Below are 21,699 nucleotides of genomic sequence, written 5' to 3' on the forward strand. Positions count from 1 at the left end.
TCTTAAGTAGAAAAGTTTGTAAGAAGAAGCAATTTTTCCCACTAGGAATCAATGTAAAAGCAAATAATGTGTGCGATTGGGGAAACCACTGGGATGGTAGAGGCCCTGTTTCCTCCCAGGAGATTCCTAGAGAGGCCCCATGGAGGCCTCTCCCTAGTTTTTCTGGTTACAGTTTTGCAGGCTCGGGTTTGTAAGTGGAAAATGGTTCTTGAGAAGAGGCAAAAAAATCTTGAACACCTGGTTCTTATCTAGAAAAGTTTATAAGTAGAGGTGTTCTTAGGTAAAGGTACCACTGTATTTTCATTTTTTTCACAAACAAATGCCAAGTATGTCACTAACATACCAGAATAATATTCCAATGTCTTTAATTATACTTACCTTTTTATAAAATGTTTGGCATCTTCTGTAAATCTCTGAGTTAGGTTTTCATAAATCCATGGTTGCTGGGTAATAGTGTAATTTCTCATCAGGAAGCAATTTAGATGCCGAAAGTTGTTAAAGAAGAGGAATATGATTGCCACCAATGTAACAACCAACAAAAAGAAGCAGCCTACCATTCTATGTGGCACTCTAAAAAAGCCAGTATAACGCATAACTTCCAAAGTTATTAGAGAAATTCCAGTGATTTGAAGGGTTGGGGGAATGTGCATTTTAATTCCTTTGATGAAAACACTTCCATCACCAGGTCTGCAATCTCTAATATTATTCACAGGAATTCCATAGAAATGATCAAATCCATGATTTAAGGGATGGTGGCAGAAATCATGACTGCTGTTACAATTTAGACCAAGATGCCATTTGCCTAGATGAAAAAAAGCACAACGATTTCAGATCATATGTTAACCTTCAATAAAGATTGCAGAACTATATATTTACATTTCAATATGAAGGAACTAAAATCATATTTCCAAAATATATACATGAATAAAGTAATGCAATGTGAAAAAACAAATTTTGCATTCAAAAATGTATACAAAAAGTATTACTCTGTTTCGATATTACAAACTTTATGTAAATAAATTATTTTGAATAATTTATAAAAAGAAGTATTTCAATAGAAGCTAGAAAAGAAAAAACAGTTTTGAAGTCTAGAAAAAAGTGGAAACTGAGCAAAAGTATACCTGTTTCTAATATACAGTGATCTCTCGATTAGCGCGGGGGTTACGTTCCAAGACCTCCCGCGCTAATCGATTTCCGCGTTATAGTGGTGCGGAAGTAAAAAAACACCATCTACGCATGCGCACCATTTTTTTCATGGCCGCACATGCGCAGATGGTGGAGTTTGCGTGTGGGCGGCGGGGAAGACCAAGGGAAAGTTCCTTCAGCCGCCCAACAGCTGATCTGCTCCGCAGCGCGGAAGCAGCGAGGAGCCGAAGATGGGGTAAAGGCAAAGGGGAAACCCCATCTTCGGCTCCTCGCTGCTGCCGCGCTGCGGAGCGGATCAGGTGTTGGGCGGCTGAAGGAACCTTCCCTTGGTCTTCCCGCCGCCCAGGCAAAGGGGAAACCCCAAGATCGCTTGCCGCTTGCCGCTTGCCGTATTGCAGCTTGGAGCCTTGCTTCGCCTCCTTCGCTGCAATACGGCAAGCGGCAAGCGGCAAGCGATCTTGGGGTTTCCCCTTTGCCTGGGCGGCGCTGGGGCCATGCGGAGCCGCTCATCTAGGGGGGCGTGGACCGGCAAGGTGCCCTCCGCTCTCTCTCTTTCTCTCCCTGTTACCGGTGTGGTATAAGAGAGAGAAAGAGAGAGAAAGGAGGGCGACTTGCCAGTCCACGCCCCCCTGGATGAACAGCCTCGCATGGCCCCAGCGCCGGGCTCCGCTGTTGCCTCCGCCCCCATTCGGCTCTGCAGCTGAGAGGCCTTCCCGGCAGAGCCCTCCCCAACAGCTCCTGCCGCCAGCGCAAAAAAGAAAAGAAAAAAAAATCCCCAAAAGAGGCAGGCACAAAGCGGGGGCACAAGGGGAGCTGCCCGGCAGAGGTTGCTTTTTTTCTTCTCGTGGGCAAGTGGAGGGGGGGGAGAGAGAAGGGAGGAAGAGAGTGTGAGAGAGGAAGAAAGAGAGAGAGAAATGATAGAAAAAAGGGGAGAAAAAAAGAGAAATGAGAAAATGATTGAAGCATAGTGACAGGAAAGAAAGAGAAAGAGACAGAGAAGTGACTCTTGGTGATGATGTATGACGTCATCGGGTGGGAAAAACCGTGGTATAGCAAAAAAACCGTGGAGTATTTTTTAATTAATATTTTGTGAAAAACCGTGTTGTAGCGTTTCGCACTAATCGAGACCGTGCTAATCGAGGGATCACTGTATTACTTAAACAAACAAATAAATAAAATAGAGAATATTCATCTTACACTCCTTGTCAGGTGAACCATTGAATATTTTTAAAATAATCTTCAACAAAAAGAGTCTTAAAACCACAATCTTTTTCACTTGATTTCACAAAATAATAATAATATTTTTTTTATTTTGTCTGAAAAATGTGCCACTATACATTTCTATTTGGATGCACATTTTGGGCTTGGGTGGATTAGCATTTTTATTGTAAAAGTAGAAAGATCAGTCTAGCCTTTATTATGAATTTGGAGTTGCTTTTCCCCATGCCCAATTTTTCTGATGATAAGCAAATCTTATTTAACAGTGGACTAATGGCAGCTAATATGAGTTGGGGTGGAATTAAAGGCTATCAGAAATTTTTGCTATTAATGTGGCATATTTGTACCCATTAACTAATTAAAGGCACCTATAGACTTAACAGATTGCATTTTTAATATGATATTGGACCATATAGTCACTTAAATTGTGATCCATAAATTGGATGAAGAATTTAAAAAACAGATCAAACAATTGCCTTATTTCAATATAATCTTTGTATATTTTCACAAGCATATTATATCTGGAGTTTTTTTGTTATATGTGTATGTTTGAATGTTGCCAATATTCTAATGTTAACTTGTAAATCATTTTGAAAACTAATTTAAAGATAAGCACACATATTTAAAGTGAAACACAGTGGAAAAACATGTACCCGTATCAATCAGTCTTACCTATAAGACCTGTAGAATAACCTTCCTGTTGAAGAAGCTTTGCAAATGTTATTTCTTCAGCAGGCAGACCTCCTGAAGAGGCTGAAAATAAGAAGACTCCAAGCCGATTCAGGCTAGCCATTCCTAAAAAAATTAAACATTTGAATATATTTTTATCAAGAGGATATATATGTAAATAAAGCAATAGTAGATGAACATTTTATCAGATTATCTATGAAAAATAAATGGCATATTGATATAATATGGGAGCCTGGCTGTTTTTATTAGGATGAGAGCAAAAAGAAGTTCACCCATATCTAAGTATTGTTGTAAAGAATGCTTGAGCATCTTTTTGTGATTGTGGAGCAGATTCTGTGATCCACAGCATTATGAGCTCTATTAAAGCTTGTAACGAGTGAACAACATGCTAACATGTATATTATTAGCACCATTCCATTATTATGATGATTAAAGCCATCAGCTGGCTAGCACACACGTTAAAGCCAGACGTTTAGACTGTAGGTTGCATTTTCATCAATTTACTGATTCCTTGCTAAAGACCTGGCATAGGCAGATGTTATTATTTAATTAATTATTTATTAATAATTATTTAATAACATCTTTCTCATCTTTCCTATTATTTTCTATTATTAGTATTTTATTATTATATTACTTTGTTGTTTATATATACACTGAAAGCCTATGCCTCAGAGATAAATTCCTTGTGCATTCCATCACACTTGACAATAAAGAATATTCTATACATTAAAGGCACTGTCACAGTATTTAAGCTGTTTCAAATAAAGCTAGTCAGTACCAATGATGTTCAAGTGGTGCTCCAGATGTTTACTATTGTTGTTAACCTTTTGAAAAAAACAACAATGTCATTTTCTAATCAGTGGGACATCTAAAAATAAGGAAAATAGCCAGCAAAAATTTTAAAAATCTGCAAAGCAAGGATTTTAGAATACTTTCAACCCTGAACATTCCCAAACACAGTAAAATTTTCATTAGAGGTAAAGAAAAAGTTATAATTGGCTTTTGGTACAGCCTTCAAATATCCTATTCTAAATGCCTAAACTGATCAATTTTTATTCTCCTTGTCAACTTTTCACATTGTATATCAAAGCCTCATACAAAAAATGTTGCCTTCCCCTGTATGAATGGGAAAGTAGTATGGTAGCAGCTTTGTTATGAATTAGGTTTAAGTGTTAGCCCTACTGGTCCTTTTGTTTTTCTGTCTCTGAGATCCATCAAATTAGTGGACCAACCCAATAAGTGGTAACAACATATTTGGGGAATTGTTTGTCACTGAGATGGGACAGGATGGTCATGTCATCCATTCAAAAAAGCCCTAGAGATGCATTTATTCTCATTATCTTTCTGTTAAGGTTTTTTCTACTCTGATGAAAATTGTTTTTGTGCAATTGGATTGCTTGTGTTATCCAATGTATACATTTTCCTCCTACTCAAAGTGACTAGCCAAGACTGCTAATAGAATAGGTGGTACCTGGCTCAATAGCAGTAACTGTAAGAGGGATCTAGGAATCCTAGTGGACAACCACTTAAATATGAGCCAGCAGTGTGCTACAACCACCAAAAGAGCCAACACAGTCCTAGGCTGCATTTACAGAAAGATAGAATCAAGTCCACATGATGTGTTAGTACTGCTTTATAATGCTTTGTAAGACCATACTTGGAATATTGTATCCAGTTTGGTTGGCATAATATAAAAAGAAGATGAGAATCCAGAATATATGAGCATAAGATGATTAGGGGACTGAAGGTTAAAACATATAAAGAACAATTGCAGAAACTGGGTATTCTTTTCTAATGAAAAGAAAGGCTAGGGTTGACATAGCAGTGTTCTAATATTTGAGTGGCTGTCTCACAGAAAAAGGGAGAATAAGAAGCAATGGATAAAAATTAATAAAGGAGATAGCCAACCTAGAAACAAGGATAATTTTTTTTGACAGTTAGAACAATTAATCAATGGAACGGTTTTGGAATGCTCTAACACTGGAGTTTTTAAAGAAAAGATTGGACTGCGATTTGTCTGAAATGGTATATGGCAGTGATGGTGAACCTAATATGGCACGCAGAGCCATATCAGAGGGCACGCGAGACATTGTCTTATGTCAGCTCCTGCATGCATGTGTGTGCTAGCCAGCTGATTTTCGGCCTTGGGAAAGGCTGTTTTACCCTCCTGAAGCTTCAGAGTAAGAAAAACAGAACAACGGGCAAATTGGAAGTTCAGAAAAACAGACTTCTGGTTTGCTTGTTGTGCTGTTTTTCATACTCTGGAGGCTTCAGCAAGCTTTCTGAAGCCCCAGAATGCAAAAAATGATCCAACAGGCAAACAGGAAGTTCAGAAAAATGGAAACTTTCCTGAAGCTTCCAGAGTGTGAAAAACAGCACAACAGGAAAACAGGAAGTCTGATTTTCTGAAATTCCGGTTTGCCCATTTGCTCTTTTTTTCCCACTGTCCCAGGCTTCAGTGAGGTCTGTGAGCATGCATGGGAGCAGGGTATTGTGCGCATGCACTGGGTGGCACATGCTCATGTGAAGAGAAAGGTGTGGGTACATGCATGCGTGCTAGCACATGCACACACTTCCTATTGGCATGCAAACCAAAAAAGATTCACCATCACTGGTATAGGGTCTCTTGCTTGAACAGAGGGTTAAACTAGAAGTGATGCATGTACAGTACTTTGTTTGTATATTCCCACGAAGAGAAATATTCAGTATATTAAAGGAAGTATCTGGTTCACAATAACACTCTTTCAGTTTCAAAAATGTGAGATGCAGAATAGAGTATGTAATAATTACTGGAGTCAACAAACTCACTGAATACCGTATTTTTCGGTGTATAAGACACACCAGTGTATAAGACACACCTAGATTTTAGAGGAAGAAAATAAGGAAAAAAATATTCTGAACCAAATGTGTAGCATTAGATTGTTCAATAAAATACCAGTGTAGCAGAATACTTTTTAAAACCATGTATAATTTTTTAAAACCATGTACACTTTTTACAAACTTCAAACTTGACAGCTTCAAGTCTTGTGGACTTTAATTCCCAGAATTCCTCTACCAGTTATGCTAGCTCAGAAATGGGAGTTGAAGTCCACAAGCCTTAAACTTGCCAGGTTTGAAGACCCTTGCATTCCTAACCTCTAACTTAGGGGTCTTCAAATTTGACAGCTTTAAGACTTGTGGACTTCAACTCCCAGAATTCCTCCACCAGTCATGCCAGACTTGGCTCTCTCCTGGTTCTCCCCCCCCCCAATACCCACCCACCCCATGGTTCAGATTCACATCCCCTTCTGCTCTAGCTGTACTTAGAGCTGGCATTGCTCTGCAACTGCATGACAGCCCCAGGCTCTGAAGACATAGCAGCCATGAGTGGGAAGCCAAGCCCAGCTGAGAAAGAACTGAGGAAGGCTATGCACCTGGGATCGACTAGAGTGTGAGTTCGGATGGGGGCAGCTTGCTTTCCACCAGGTAAGAGCTGGGAACATCATTAGCACCTGGTTAGGACTAGAAAGAAACTTACTCAGAACAATTTAGAATATTTTTTTAAAAACCTGCAAAGACTTAGGGCTTGGAAAACATTCTTCGCAGAAAGAAACAGTGAAAGAGCCTGCAAGGTAAGAACTGGGAAGATCATTAGCAGCTAGTTAGGGCTGGAAAAAAAAGAGCTACATCCAATGTATAAGATGCATCCTAATTATATCCTATTTTAGGGAGGAAAAAGGTGCATCTTATACACCAAAAATATGGCAAGTGATAAATATAACATACAATGTATTGTTGTTGAGGAGTCCACACTCATACATGAATTGTAAATTAAAATGATACAATGTTTTTTTCATATTTAAAAGTAAACATATAAACATTTTGGTTACCTGATCTGATAGGATATCGGCCGGTCAGGAAAGCTGCCCTACTTGGTGTACATAATGGAGAAGCTGCTACATGGTGAGTTAGTTTTATGCCTCCTTTAGCTAAATTGTCAATATTGGGAGTTCTGGAAATAAAACATGTGTAATGACAGTTCAGGCTATTGAAAAATTTTCTTCTATCTCTGCTATTATCCTATCAAAAACAAGTTGAAGAGGAGAAAAACATATATAGAATTTAATAGAATATACTGTCTTACTTTATTCATGTGAACAACATAACATTAAATATCAAAGCAGTTTATCTGAAAACGATTAAGCACATTGATAAATGGATCATCTTTTCAGCCTTGTTTATGAAAACATTCTCTTTAATAAGTAAGCAAAATAAGGCATGAATGAAAAAGCAGGAAAATTCAACAACAATGTATTGCAAATGAATAAAATAGTTTTTAAAAAGAAAATAATAAAAGTTCAGTTATTGCAACTTGCATGCTGCTGCATTGTTTTTTGTTTAAAAAAAGGTCCTTTGTGAAGCAGAATCTTATGATCTTAACTTTTCTGATTTTGCATTGTTTAAATTTTTTATACCTTTATATGTAAAACTTTATGCAACAAATAATAAAAATCCCAACTGAATCAAATGCTAAATAAATATTGCAAATCAAAATGTGACAATATAATATCTGTTAGGAATAAATTAGTTCAAACTGGTAATAGTCAAAGTAACTATATTACATTATAGCATTATATTTTTTTCAAAACAAATTCATATTTAAACTAATGTATGTCTGTGGTGTAACATCCTGGGTTTTGGAGAAATCCGGGATGTTACACCACAGACATACATTACAAAACATCTGACTAGTCTGCAGGCTTCAACTGCCACAACTACTCAGGATGTCACCCCTAATCTGAAAACATCAACTAATCTGCATACATCAGCTGCATCAATTACTTAAGGTGTTACCCCACCAACTAATCAGGAAGTTTTAACACAGCCAACCAACCCGCTTGCAGCAGCTGATTTCTGCGATTTATTATAAATATAATCTTATTGCTTCAAAATGTCACTATAAGTCACACTAAAAAGATTATTTAGTTCCCCACTTTCCTTCCTTCCTTCCTTCCTTCCTTCCTTCCTTCCTTCCTTCCTTCCTTCCTTCCTCCCTTCCTCTTAGAAATTCTGCTTATATATAACACTACAGAACAAAGCATACAGTCAGTTCATCATCTGGTCATGAATTGGGATATCTTATGGGCAAACGTATAGATGAATATAAGTGTAAAAAAGAAAGCATTAATAGGGATCATACTTCTGTCACAGTTTTTGCTTTAAAATATGAAAAATAGAAATAAATACAATTACATGAAGCAAGAAACATGTGGATGCTTTGTGTGCAAAAAAAAAAGTGTCATTTAAAATCTGGAAGAATCTGGAAAGCTAGAGTGCATCAACTACAAAAGGCCAAAAATGTGAAGGGAGAAACTGATTTTGTTTCAGATAATGGATAAGTTTTTCAATTCAAAAGTTGCACCTCACCTTTGCAAGCATGATGTGCTAATTTAGGAGCTATGAGTCACATAACAAATGACAGAAATCTCTCTATTCACCTTTACCAGAGTAAAACAGAAAAAATCCCCACAGCTAATGGGTAAATAATAGAATCAGAAGAAATAGGAGATGGTTTTCTTTACTGTCCTATTTCTCACAGTATCACCAGAAAGACTTTGTGAAAAATGTTGTATACAGTGGTACCTCGGTACTCGAACGCTTTGGTTCTCGAACATTTTGGATAACGAACAAAATTTTCTGCAAAAATTTGCTTCGGTATCTGAACAAAAATTCAGATACCGAACAGCCAGAGAAAATTTCCGGCAGCTTCGGGGGGGCTGAGGAGCTCTATAAGAGCTCCAAGCTGCAGGAAGGGTGGGGGCTGCTGCAATTCCGGCAGCTTAAAGGGGCTGAGGAGCTCTATAAGAGCTCCAAGCTGCAGGAAGGGTGGGGGCTGCTGCAATCCCACTCCTTTCTGCTCCTTTCCTTTCCTCAATGCTTCCTCTTATTACCTGTAAGCAGCTGTAAAAACATAATGAAGGGAAGCTGCTAGAGCGGTGGCAACTGCTGAGATGGCTCCGGCGGCTTCCCTTCATCACGTGACATTCCCGGCGCTGTTGTTCCTCGAAGGGAAGCCGTTGCAGCCGACGGGAGGGAGAAAGTTTTTGCAGCTGCTTACAGGTAATAAGAGGAAGCATTGAGGAAAGGAAAGGAGCAGAAAGGAGTGGGATTGCAGTAGCCCCGACCCTTCCTGAAGCTTGGAGCTCTTATAGAGCTCCTCAGCCCCTTTAAGCTGCCGGGATTGCAGCAGCCCCCACCCTTCCTGCAGCTTGGAGTACCAAATTTATTTATCCCATTGGAAATAAACAAAATAGATTTAATTGGTTCCCAGTGAGTTAACAGGGGCTGGGAACTAATTAAATCCATTTCCATTATTTCCTATGGGATAAATAAATTTGGTACTTGACCAATTTGGTTCTCAACCACACTTCTGGAAAGAATTGTGGTCGAGTACCGAGGTACCACTGTATTTCTGCTCTTGAAACTGATCTTTTGTCAATGAAGAAGCTCACAAAACAAGGCAAAGGGGACAAAAGTATATATCTTACTTGCAAAGGCTAAAATTACAGATGAACTGTATCAGCTGAATTACAATCAGCTGGTTAATACAGCAAGGAGATTAAAAATATTCATACTGCTTTCACATATTACATAGACGACTTGGACATACAAGTTCTGACACAATAAAAAAATTGATAATGACTGTGCAAGTGGAATAAAAATTAATGAAATGCACCAGCTGTATAAACCTAAAAAGGACAAAAAAGCCTTTCCAAGGCAGAATAAAAGCATAGCTATAAAACCCCCTCTGCACTTAATGCATCCAGAAATTTGAGGTCCAATAAAAACAGAAGAGATATTTTCTCACTTTTATAGGTGATTATTCCTAGTACAGTGGTACCTCAAGATACGAACCCCTCGTCTTACGAACAACTCGTGATACGAACCTGGGGTTCAGAAAAATTTTGCCTCTTCTTACGAACTTTTTTTGAGTTACGAACCGGCGTTCGGAGACATCTGGGAAGCCGTGCGGCTGTTTTAAAAGGTGACAGCCGGGCGGCGGGGCTTCCCAGCAGCCTCCCGAACGCCGGTTCGTAACTCGAAAAAAGTTCGTAAGAAGAGACAAAATTTTTCTGAACCCCGTGTTCGGTTCGGGAGGTTGCTGGGAAGCCCCCCAGCCTGGCTGTGACCTTTTAAAACAGCCGCACGGCTTCCCAGCTCTCTCCGAACGCCGAACGTGTAAGTTCGGCTTTGGCGTTCGGCTTCGGGAGACAGCTGGGAAGCCGCGCGGCTGTTTTAAAAGGTCACAGCCGCGCTGGGGGGCTTCCCCCCCGAACCCAGAAGTTCGGCAAAAGTTCGGGGTTCGGGGGGGTGCTGGGAAGCCCCCCAGCGTGGCTGTGACCTTTTAAAACAGCCGCGCGGCTTGCCAGCTGTCTCCCGAAGCCGAACGCCAAAGCCGAACTTCCGCGTTCAGCGTTTGGAGACAGCTGGGAAGCCGCGCGGCTGTTTCAAAAGGTCACAGCCGCGCTGGGGGGCTTCCCAACACCCCCCCAACCCCGAACCTGGAAGTTCGGCAAAGGTTCGGGGTTCGGGGGGGTGCTGGGAAGCCCCCAGCACGGCTGTGACCTTTTAAAACAGCCGTGCGGCTTCCCAGCTGTCTCCCGAAGCCGAACGCCAAAGCTGAACTTCTGCGTTTGGCGTTTGGAGGCTGCTGGAAAGCCGCGCGGCTGTTTTAAAAGGTCACAGCCGGGCTGGGGGGGTTGCTGGGAAGCCCCCCAGCCCGGCTGTGACATTTTAAAACAGCCGCGCGGCTTCCCAGCCATCTCCTGAAGCCAAACGCCAAACCCAAACTTCTGCATTTGGCGTTTGGAGGCTGCTGGAAAGCCGCGCGGCTGTTTTAAAAGGTGACAGCCGGGCTGGGGGGCTTTCCAGCAGCCTCCAAATGCCAAACGTGGAAGTTTGGGTTTGGCGTTTGGCTTCGGGAGATGGCTGGGAAGCCGCGCGGTCGTTTTAAAAGGTCACAGCCGGGCTGTGGAGGTTGCTGGGAAGCCCCCCAGCCCAGCCATGACATTTTAAAACAGCCGGACGGCTTCCCAGCCGTCTCCCGAAGCCGAACGCCAAACCCAAACTTCCATGTTTGGCATTCAGAGGCTGCTGGAAAGCCGTGCGGCTGTTTTAAAAGGTCACAGCCGGGCTGGGGGGGTTGCTGGGAGGCCCCCCAGCCCGGCTGGGAAGCCACGCGGCTGTTTTAAAAGGTCACAGCCGGGCGGCAGAGGTTTTTTTGCGGGGGTTTTTTTGGTTGCACGGATTAATTGACTTTACATTGTTTCCCATGGGAAACAATGTTTCGTCTTACGAACCTTTCATGTTACGAACCTCCCCCTGGAACCAATTAGGTTCGTATCTTGAGGTTCCACTGTATACTATACTAGTATACTATATCTTTTACCAGAGGTGGGCTGCCCCCAAAATATGCACGAAAGCAAAAAAAATTGCTGAAAATTGGTGAAATCTCATGTGTGTGTGTGTCTTCACATGAGATTAGGCTTCTGCCCATGAGCAGAAGTCAAATCTCGCACTGGGAGAGAGCGTGCACGCATATACACACACTCCCAAGGCATTCCAGTAGCACTAGGAAATGGTGGCCCGTCACTGTCTGGTACCTAAGAAAAATGAGTACCAAAGAAACTTGAACAGTATTTAGTTCAAGTAAATATACTAAACAACAAATTTGGCAAAATGCCAAGTGCTGCACAGTTAATTGAACTGAATATACAGGTGAGAACACACAGATTCTCAGAAAGCATGACATAATATTTTAAACTACTGTACCATTCAACCAAGAACTACATGGAGTTGTAGAAAGAATGAACAGTATTCACGGAGCTGCACATGATTAGGCATTCCAGCAGGAGCCCACCATTGGGTATAATCTATGTCAGGGGTCAGCAACCTGTGGCTCTGAAGTCGCATGTGGCTTTTTCATCCCTCTGCGGCAGCTCCCTGTCGCCAGTCAGCACCACAATTTTGAGAGGAGCTTCCAGTTGGTGGCAGGGAAAGCAGGCATGCCAGGAGGAGGCACTATGGCAAGGGTCGGGCTTTCTACTCAGCTCCTCAATTGATAGGGCTTTTAGTTAGGACTGGTAGAGGAAAAAGAACACCACACTGGGAGGAGACTCTGTGGTGGAGGAACCAGATTTCCAGTCAGCTCCAGAACTGAATGGGGGGCTTCTGGTTAGGACCTTTGTAACTCTTTGAGTGTTTAAGGTGACCAACCCCTATCTATGTATATACCCTGTCTTTTTGTTCTGAGTTTCCTGTTACATTTAAACAGTTAAGCAGTAAAGGTCCATAATGACTATACACTTTCTTTGTTCTGTAAGGCTATATAAACATAATTTCTTTCTTTCTTTCTTTCTTTCTTTCTTTCCCTTTCTTTTCTATCATCTCTGTCTCTTCTCAGAAATATTATAACGAATTGAATAGATTCCCTTTTCTATTTTTACCACAATGAATTTATTTCTAATACATTTAACATGTATTTGTGACATGTTTAATGTACAGTGAGGCCTCATCTTATGAACTTAATTCGTTCGGTGACCAGGTTTGTAAGATGAAAAGTTCGTAAGATGAAGCAATTTCCCCCTTCATTTTTGCCAGCACTGCTTTGAATCCAAGTGGGGGAAGCCTCAGGGGCATCCCAGCACTTTGCCTGGCAACGGAAGTCCGGAGGCAGGGTTTCCCAGCGAGGGGAGGCTCAGGGAAATCCCAGCACTTCAGCTGGCAACAGAAGTCCGGAGGTGGGGTTTCCCAGTGATGGTGCTTGAGTTCGTAAGGTGAAAATAGTTTGGAAGAAGAGGCAAAAAATTGAACACCAGGTTCGTATCTCGAAAAGTTTGTATGAAGAGGCGTTCCTAAGACGAAGTATCACTGTATTTCACAAGCCACATTTTAATTTATTTATTATTTATTTATTATTTGGATTTGTATGCCGCCCCTCTCCGAAGACTCAGGGCGGCTCACAACAAGTGAAAACAAATCATAAATAATATATTGAGTTTGTAATAGATACATCTATTTTCTCTCAAATATTGAAATTAAAAAGAAAAAGCAACATCAACTACTCGTTGATTATGCCATTGTGATTTTCATGATGTATAGTTTTAATCGTAGCAATTCTACCATGCAGTAGAGACATTTGTGGGCTCTTGCATGCATCAAACAATATAATCTGAATGTTGTAGATTATCTATTTAAATAAATAAATAACACAAAAAAATCACCAAGAATATTACAAAACCTTAGACTTGTATTTCCATAGCATCCCAAGTCTCCAATGCCAAGGTCATCAACCATGAATAAGATGATGTTGGGCTTTGAAAGTATTTCATCTATAGCACTATTGGTTGGCCACAGATAAAGCATCAACTGGAAAAGGATGATCATTCTTCTATGTTAAGGTGGAATTCCTTTTGTGGCACCTGTTTCATAAAGAATGTTACTTTGTTGATGAATATAATCATTTTAATACATCTTTGAGCTTATTAATTTCAAATGGATTTGAAAGAAAAACAATTACAAACCTAATAAAAAAGAGACATCCCCCCAAAACCAAGACAAAGAACAGGATAATGGCATCACCCTTCTCCCTTACATTAAAGGCACCACAGACAAAATTAGCAAAATTATCCACAAACATAATATCAAAACATCATTTGTCACTAACCAGTAAATATCCAACATCTTAAGAAACCCAAAAGATAAAATCCAACTTGAAAACCAAGGAATGTATGAAATACCATGCAAAACATGTGCAGCCGCATACATTGGACAAACTAATCGAAGAATAAACGCACGCATTGCAGAACATAAAAATGCAGTCAAAAAAGAAGAAAAAACTTCCTCCCTTTTCCAGCACATTAAAAAAACAGGACATGAAATTGATTTCGAAAAAACTAAATTACTCTCCAAACAGAACACGTATATAAAAGAATAATCATGGAAGCCACAGAAATAGAAAAACACCCCCTCAGTATGAATAAACGTGATGACACGTCCCGCCTACCAGCAATTTGGAAACCAGCCCTAACCAAAAAAACATATCACAATTATCACCATGTCAATCCTTTAACTAAATGTGATTCCACCAACCAATCAAATCATTCAAACACAGCCACCCAATCTATTTGCAACATTCAAACCAAATCTCCACCACTATTTATAAGGAACAAATGGCAGTTGTAAACAAACTATATTCAAAGCATCACGAAGCTAACAACTTAAGCCTGATGATGGTGAATGTGATTTCATCAAAACGTCGCATAGACACTCAAAATATTACACGGGGTGCCCTGTGTAATATTTTGCATGTTTATGCGACGTTTCGGTGAAATCACATCCACCATCATCAGGCTGAAGTTTCCAAGCTTCGTGCTGTTGTAAAATGGAATGTTTGCAACTGTCATTTCTTCCTAGTATATAGTGTGGGGGTGGAGATTTGGTTTGAATGTAGCAATTAGATTGGGTGATTATGTTTCAGTGATCCGATTGGTTGGTGTAATCATAATTATTAGAAGGATTGACATGGTGATTTTTATGAAGTGTTTTTTGTTTAAGGTTGGTTTTCAAATTTCCAAATTCCAAATTCATAATTATTAGAAGGATTGACATGGTGATTTTTATGAAGTGTTTTTTGTTTAAGGCTGGTTTCCAAATTTCAAAATTCCAAAATCCAAATTCCAAAATTTACGAAAACAAATATATATACACACACACACACACACACACACACACACACACACACACACACAGAGTCTTACAGAAAAAACATATAACCCTCCCTTGTACAAAGCTGAAGGGATCAGATCTGCTGGCCTAGAGGTTAATTCTCTGCCTTACAAGGCATAGGCTCCAGGATCAAATCCCAGTAAGGGAAAACTAAATGTTACTAAAAAAATAAAAACATACCTTTCATATAATTTTTTAAAAAAGATTTAGAGATGGTATATCACAATTTCATTCTCAGATAAAGCACAGATACAAATAAACAAGTGAATTGCAGTCTAAAAGACATCTGTATTAAGATACATGCCATCTGGTGTGACTATTTCCATCTGGTAAAGGTATTGAGAGAGAAAGGTTAGAAAATTGATATTTATAAATAATTTATTGACTAGCTCTGTAGACTCTGAACAGATGAACCTGATTCCAGAATTTTCCATATGTAATATAAAGCACCATCGACTGGAAACATGAAGACTATATTTGATGATTTTTCAGTAGTTTAAGTTCTAATACAGAACGATCCTAGATATGTTTAAACTCTTAATAAATGCTCTGTTGAACATTAGGAAGTCATTTCCTTTTTTTTTTTCAATACAATCTAAAGTTTTGGAAAAGAGAATGATTTTGCCCTGCTCTTTGTTCAAAGTGTGTCGAGTGCAGGCAGGCCATTCCATTCATTGTGTAATAACACTATACCATTGTGATGATGTGATTGATGCAGCCATAGCATTAAAAAAAGCATCAGGAGCATGCTACAAAATAGAAACACTCTTCAACAAGCCTAAGCCTCAAGAGGACGAGTTGACTTTAGAGACTCCATAATAATACCACAGAACACAAAATGAAACAGCATTGTGAAAGGCGCTTTTATTGTCTGCAGGTGTTTATAAATGTGAATTTAGATCCTCAATGGTTCTTGCATCCTCTTCAGAGAGATTTTCCGTATCAGTCATCAATAGACAAATGGAGATAATTACAGTGGTGGGATTCAGATAATTTAACAACTAGTTCACTGTCCTAATGAGCAGCTGGGTAAATGTAGCTAGGTGGTCATATGATGGGGTGGGCATTGCCAACTTGATGTCAGTCACATCAAGGGGCAGTTCTCCTCACCTGGTATCTCATGGCCCTAGGGATGCTGCAATGGTCATAAGTGAAAAATGGTCATAAATCACTTTTTTCAGTACCATTGTAACTTTCAACGGTCACTAAATGAACTGTTGTAAGTCAAGGATTACCTGTCCAAATAGCTTCTTTGCTTGCAAAAAGCTGCCCTAAATACTAATCATTAGATTAGTAATACCTGCAATCAGGAGTTATAACTCAGGCGGAGTGCCAGAGCACCTTGAGATATTAAAATAGTTAAAATGGAATTATATCTATCAGCAGCCAACTCTTGCTCACAAAGTGAAACCCTTTATCGGAGAAGGCATTTAAACTCTCCCAAAAGTGGGTGGGCATATTTGGGAAACAAAATGCCAAGCTAAAAAGACAAATTAACAAATTATATAGGGAACTCAGGTTCAAGTCTTTGCCCTCCCAGGTTTGTCAAGCACAGCTTATCTCACTCGTCTCAGAAGATATCCTAAGGAAATTATCCATATTTAATGAAAGATCACATGCCCCCCAGAAAGGCAGTAAAAAAATCAGTGGAAGTACAGTGATCCCCCGTTTATTGCGTCCCCAACCATTGCGAACAGGGTACTTCGCTATTTTTCAACCCGGAAGTCAAAAATACCATCTACGCATGCGTGCCGGGCAGCGGCTTCCCTGGGTCTTCCCCCTCTTGCTGGCGTCAGCGAGGAGTTTCCCCACCGCCCACGCAAACTCCTCGCTGCCGCCCGCCCTTCGCCCGCCCACGCCGTTCATTCTCGCCGCTTTTGAGCTGAGTCCGGGAGCGAATTCGCTCCCGGACTCAGCTCAAAACCGCCGATAGCAAGCGGCAAGGAACGGCTTGTCTCGGCGCTTTCGAGCTGTCAGCTCGAAAGCGCCGAGACAAGCCGTTCCTTGCCGCTTGGTATCGCCGGTTTTGAGCTGAGTCCGGAAGTGAATTCGCTTCCGGACTCAGCTCAAAACCGCCGATAGCAAGCGGCAAGGAACGGCTTGTCTCGGCGCTTTCGAGCTGAGTCCGGTCAGCTCGAAAGCACCGAGACAAGCCGTTCCTTGCCGCTTGCTATCGGCGCTTTTGAGCTGAGTCCGGAAGCGAATTCGCTTCCGGACTCAGCTCAAAAGCGCCGAGAGCCAGCGCCCCCCGGACCCCCAACCCGGGTTTGGGGGGCTGCTAGGAAGCCCTCCATGCCGGCGGCAAACAGCCGCCCCGCCCCCAATCTTCGGCTCCTCGCTAGCGCTGTGGGAGTAAAAACACCATCTGCACATGCGCAGACGGTGTTTTTACTTCCGCATCGCTACTTCGCGAAAACCCGCTCGTTGCGGGGGCTCCTGGAACGGAACCCTCGCAACGAGCGGGGGATCACTGTACACATCAAAAGGACAGTGCCAGGAATCACTAAAGCAGTGAAGGAAGATCCCCTCCCCAGATAGAAAAAGAAACCATGAGGTAGGAAAAAGATAAATACCATACAAATAATTAAATCACAACAGTTTAAATCCTTTTAAAACTAAAACACAAGCCTTGTCTTGCTCATTGCCAGAGCTGACATGGCAGGCAAACTTAAATGTAAACATCTGAGATAAGCCTAATTACAAAGAAAACAATTAGCGCTAGAATGTGGCAAAAAAGCAAACACAGTAGCTGTTGCTTGTTAAACCAATTACCAGAACAAATAGGCACAGGAACTAGCTAGCCAGATTTCTAAACCTTGCTTCTTTTTAGGAACAGATATTAACCTTTTTCCTTTCAAAAACAGCTGAATAGGTAAAATTATCCCATTAATAAACACAGAATTAAAGGTCACCAAGCACAGAATTAAACTTCACCAAAAACTAGTTTTAGACAAAAACTCAGAAATACTCATATTTGAATGTCAATCTTTCTAGCTAGCCAAGAAGCCTTGCTGAACGACACTCATCTTGGTTCCTTGTTTTTAAAAGCTTCTTTCTGATAGCTCTGCTTCATTATTCAATTGCTTCTTCAAGTACAGATCATTGCATTTTGGCTGGAAGAACTCCAACAGGGGAGTATTTCCTCCAAGCAGCAGTGTAAAAAGCTTAAAACAGCACTTCCCCTTTAAGAAAGTTAAGCCCCAGCAAAGGAAAAAAATCCTCCTGAGAAACTCAAGCAACAGTAAGTCTATGAGTACTGCCAAGAATGTAATAAAGGAGGTATTCAGGGCAATGAAGATTAGGCTAGAAACAACACCAAAATGTCTTTCTTACAGGATTAGCCCTATAAAGTGGGAAAAACAAAACAAAAGCAGATTTCTTCCAACAACCGGTTATCCAAACTGCTTAGAAAGTTAACAACTGGTTCTAGCAAACCAGTGTGAGCCAGTAGAATCCCACCCCTGATAAACCACATTTCTAGACCATTCAGTAAACATAATAAAACATAATAAAAAAAAACATAAAAACATTTAAAAATTGAAAAAGACTGAAAAGTCTTTTTCACACAGATAAGCAAAGATTAAACAAACAATCAAACAAAAACCTAAAGGAATTATCAAGGAAAAAAAACACAATCCCATCAACAGTGACTGGACAAACTACTGCATATAAAAGGGAACAAATCCCACACTTGCTAGCACTAATAATATTACGTAATTGGACAATGAAAAGATTTTTCATTACCAATTTACTTACTTACTTATTTACTTACTTACTAACTTATTTATTTGAATTTGTATGCCACCCAACTCCTTAGGGACTCTGGGCGGCTCACAACCAAAAAAAGTAAAACATACAATGTAATTAAAACTCCTTAAAAACAATCTAAAACATTTTTAAACCAACAATTAAAAACAGTTAAAACCATGCACGTCATTAACGGCTGGATCCTGATGGTGTGCCATCAGATCAATGGCTCCAAGCCTGCTGGAAAAGCCAGATCTTTATAGCTTTCCAGAAGGCCAGTAGGGTAGGGGTGGTCCAGATCTCAGGAGGTAGCTGGTTCGAAATAGTCGGCGCACTACAGAGAATGCCCTCCCCCTCAGGCCCGCCAGCCGACACTGTTTAGCTGACAGGACCCGGAGAAGACCAACTCTATGGGCCCTTATTGGTTGCTGGGAGAAATGTGGTAGAAGGCGGTCTCAAAGATTTATTTACCATGTTTACCATATTTATTTCCTTAAAAATATTTTAAAATGGTTTTATCTTTCCATTCACCTCAGATATTTAGGAATACATTGACACTTCTTAAATCACACCTTTTATTATTGTCTCACCTATTATTTTCCTGTCATCACTTGATCACTCCAGAAGCGTATAACAGAGGTAGCCCAGTTTTTTCTATTGAATAGACTCATTTATTTTTGTCTTCAACTTATTGTAACAGTTGTCAAATTTTGTCAGTTTCATTCAACCAAGTAGACAAACATTCTAGAAATGTTCCCTGTATAAATGGGGAGTATATACATTTTGATTACTAACATAAAAGTTAAAGAATTATCACTATCAAAAACAAATATAAAATAATTACCCAGTCTAAATAATTCGTATACACTCTCCCTAAATCTCTAAGTAAATGCTTTTAAAAGATTTGCAGTTGTCTTTTAGAGGGATTTCCAGCAATTCTATTTCTCTTTTCAAAGAGGTTGAACAGTATACTTTTACCAGTTCACTTTCATTCCTTGCTTTCTTGATGTTGTAACTGCAAATATATTTTAGAAACAAAAAGAAAATCAATACTTCAATATTGCATTTATATGGCATTATAATATGCTGTATAAAATAAGATACCTTTGTCTGCTTCAGCAGAGTATACAAATATGTAGGTACATATACACAGGTATACATAGATCTATATTCTATTCTATAGATATAGAAGTACAGTGATCCCCCGCGTTTCGCGATCCCGATCATTGCGAAAGGCTTTATGGCGATTTTTCAACCCAGAAGTCAAAACACCATCTGCGCATGCGCGCCCTTTTTTCTATGGCCACGCATGCGTAGATGGCGCCGGGCAGATCAGCTGCTGGGCGGCTTCCCTGGGTCTTCCCCCTCTTGCTGGCGGGAGGGGGAGCGGCGGGCATCAGCGAGGAGTTTCCCCACCGCCCACGCAAACTCCTCGCTGCTGCCGTGCCCGCCGCTTGTCTTGTCCGCCCGCCACTTGTCCGCCGCCTGCCTGCCCGCATGCCCGCCGCTCGCCCGCCCACGCCGTTCACTCACGCCGCTTCCCAGCTGAGTCCTGAAGCCAGAAGGCAAAGGCGAACTTCCGCGCTTGGCTTCGGGACTCAGCTGGGAAGCGGCGCTGGGGTTTCCCCACCGCCCACACAAACTCCTCGCTGCCGCTCGCCCGCCCTTCGCCTGCCCACGCCGTTCGCTCATGCCGCTTCCCAGCTGAGTCCTGAAGCGAACTTCCGCGTTTGGCTTCAGGACTCAGCTGGGAAGCGGCGCGAGCGAACGGCGTGGGCGGGCGAAGGGCAGGCGAGCGGCAGCGAGGAGTTTGCGTGGGCGGTGGGGAAACCCCAGCACCGCTTCCCAGCTGAGTCCCGAAGCCAAATGCGGAAGTTCGCCTTTGCCTTCTGGCTTCAGGACTCAGCTGGGAAGCGGCGCGAGCGAACGGCGTGGCCGGGCGAAGGGCGGGCGAGCGGCAGGCGAGCGGGCAGGCAGTCGGCGGACAAGCAGCGGGCAGACAAGACAAGCGGCGGGCGCGGCAGCAGCGAGGAGTTTGCGTGGGCGGCGGGGAAACCCCAATCTTCGGCTCCTCGCTGCTGCGGCGGAAGTAAAAACACCATCTGCGCATGCGCAGATGGTGTTTTTACTTCCGCACCGCTACTTCGCGAAAAACCGATCATTGCGAGGGGTCCTGGAACGGAACCCTCGCAATAATCGGGGGACCACTGTATATTCTATATTTGTTCACAGTATAGATGTATATGAATATGGATTGATATACAAGTATGAAAGATACACAATGAATGATCTATTTTGACTTTTAAAATACTATTAGAACGATCTATTTTGACTTTTAATATTTATTTATTTATTCTTTCATTTATTTATTCTTTCATTAATTAATTCATTCATTCGACTTCTATGCCACCCAATCCCCTAGGACTCAGAGCGGCTTACAACAATACAAATATAATACAGTAATAAAAAGAAGTCAAATATCAATAATAAACTATAAAAAAACCAATTATAAAACCCATATATTAAAACTATAAAACCTCATTGTAAAAACCCATAAATCCAATCTATCAACAACATACATACCAATCAAGCATGACTCGGCCATGCCAGATGTTAAAATTCATGCCCTCCAGGCCTGCCGGCAAAGCCAGGTCTTGATGACCTTTCGGAAGGCCAGTAGAGTGGGAGCAGTACATCGGGCGGGGGGAGTTGGTTCCATAGAGCCAGGGCAGATACAGAGAAGCCCCCCCCCCATGGTCCCACCAACCTACATTGCTTAGTCGACAGGACCCAATGAAGGCCAACTCTGTGCGATCTTATTTGTCTCTGGGAGGTACACGTAAGGAGACAGTCCTGTAAATAGTCAGCCCTTCAAAGGGGCTTTGAACACCTTGAATTGTGACCGGTTTGTTACAGTCATAGACAAGAGACCAGAACAAATAAAAACACTATGAATTAAAAATTCTAGAATAAAATAATAAATAACAAATAAAATCTATGATAAAATCCGGTCTGCCAATTACACATGGTCTAAGTATACTAAAATAAAAATCCATACATGTGAAGCCCATAGTCAGTTTAATACTAAAATGAAAACGAATAAGCAGCGAAAAGAGTGTGCCACATTTGTTG

The 21,699-nt window shown here is 41.2% G+C and overlaps 1 protein-coding gene across 7 annotated transcripts in view; it reads right to left on the bottom strand.

Moving 5' to 3' along the window:
* STS (steroid sulfatase) overlaps window positions 1-21,699 on the bottom strand; it is a 175,150-nt gene that overhangs the window by 108,951 nt on the left and 44,500 nt on the right. Inside the window, exons 2-7 of one of the 7 annotated variants that reach the window (XM_070750851.1) lie at window positions 19,412-19,582; window positions 19,158-19,324; window positions 13,334-13,514; window positions 6,924-7,045; window positions 3,037-3,159; window positions 379-802 (exon numbers count right to left, since the gene is read on the bottom strand). In XM_070750851.1, coding sequence (XP_070606952.1) covers window positions 379-802; window positions 3,037-3,159; window positions 6,924-7,045; window positions 13,334-13,479 — 815 coding nt within the window. In that variant the 5' untranslated portion in view covers window positions 13,480-13,514; window positions 19,158-19,324; window positions 19,412-19,582. Of the gene's footprint in view, window positions 1-378; window positions 803-3,036; window positions 3,160-6,923; window positions 7,046-13,316; window positions 13,515-19,157; window positions 19,325-19,411; window positions 19,583-21,699 lie in introns of those variants that run through there. The other 6 variants (XM_070750854.1, XM_070750853.1, XM_070750857.1 and 3 more) reach the window with 6 other exon arrangements.

This window comes from Erythrolamprus reginae, chromosome 4 (assembly GCF_031021105.1).
Source record: "Erythrolamprus reginae isolate rEryReg1 chromosome 4, rEryReg1.hap1, whole genome shotgun sequence".
In the NCBI taxonomy this organism is placed as follows: Eukaryota; Metazoa; Chordata; class Lepidosauria; order Squamata; family Dipsadidae; genus Erythrolamprus; species Erythrolamprus reginae.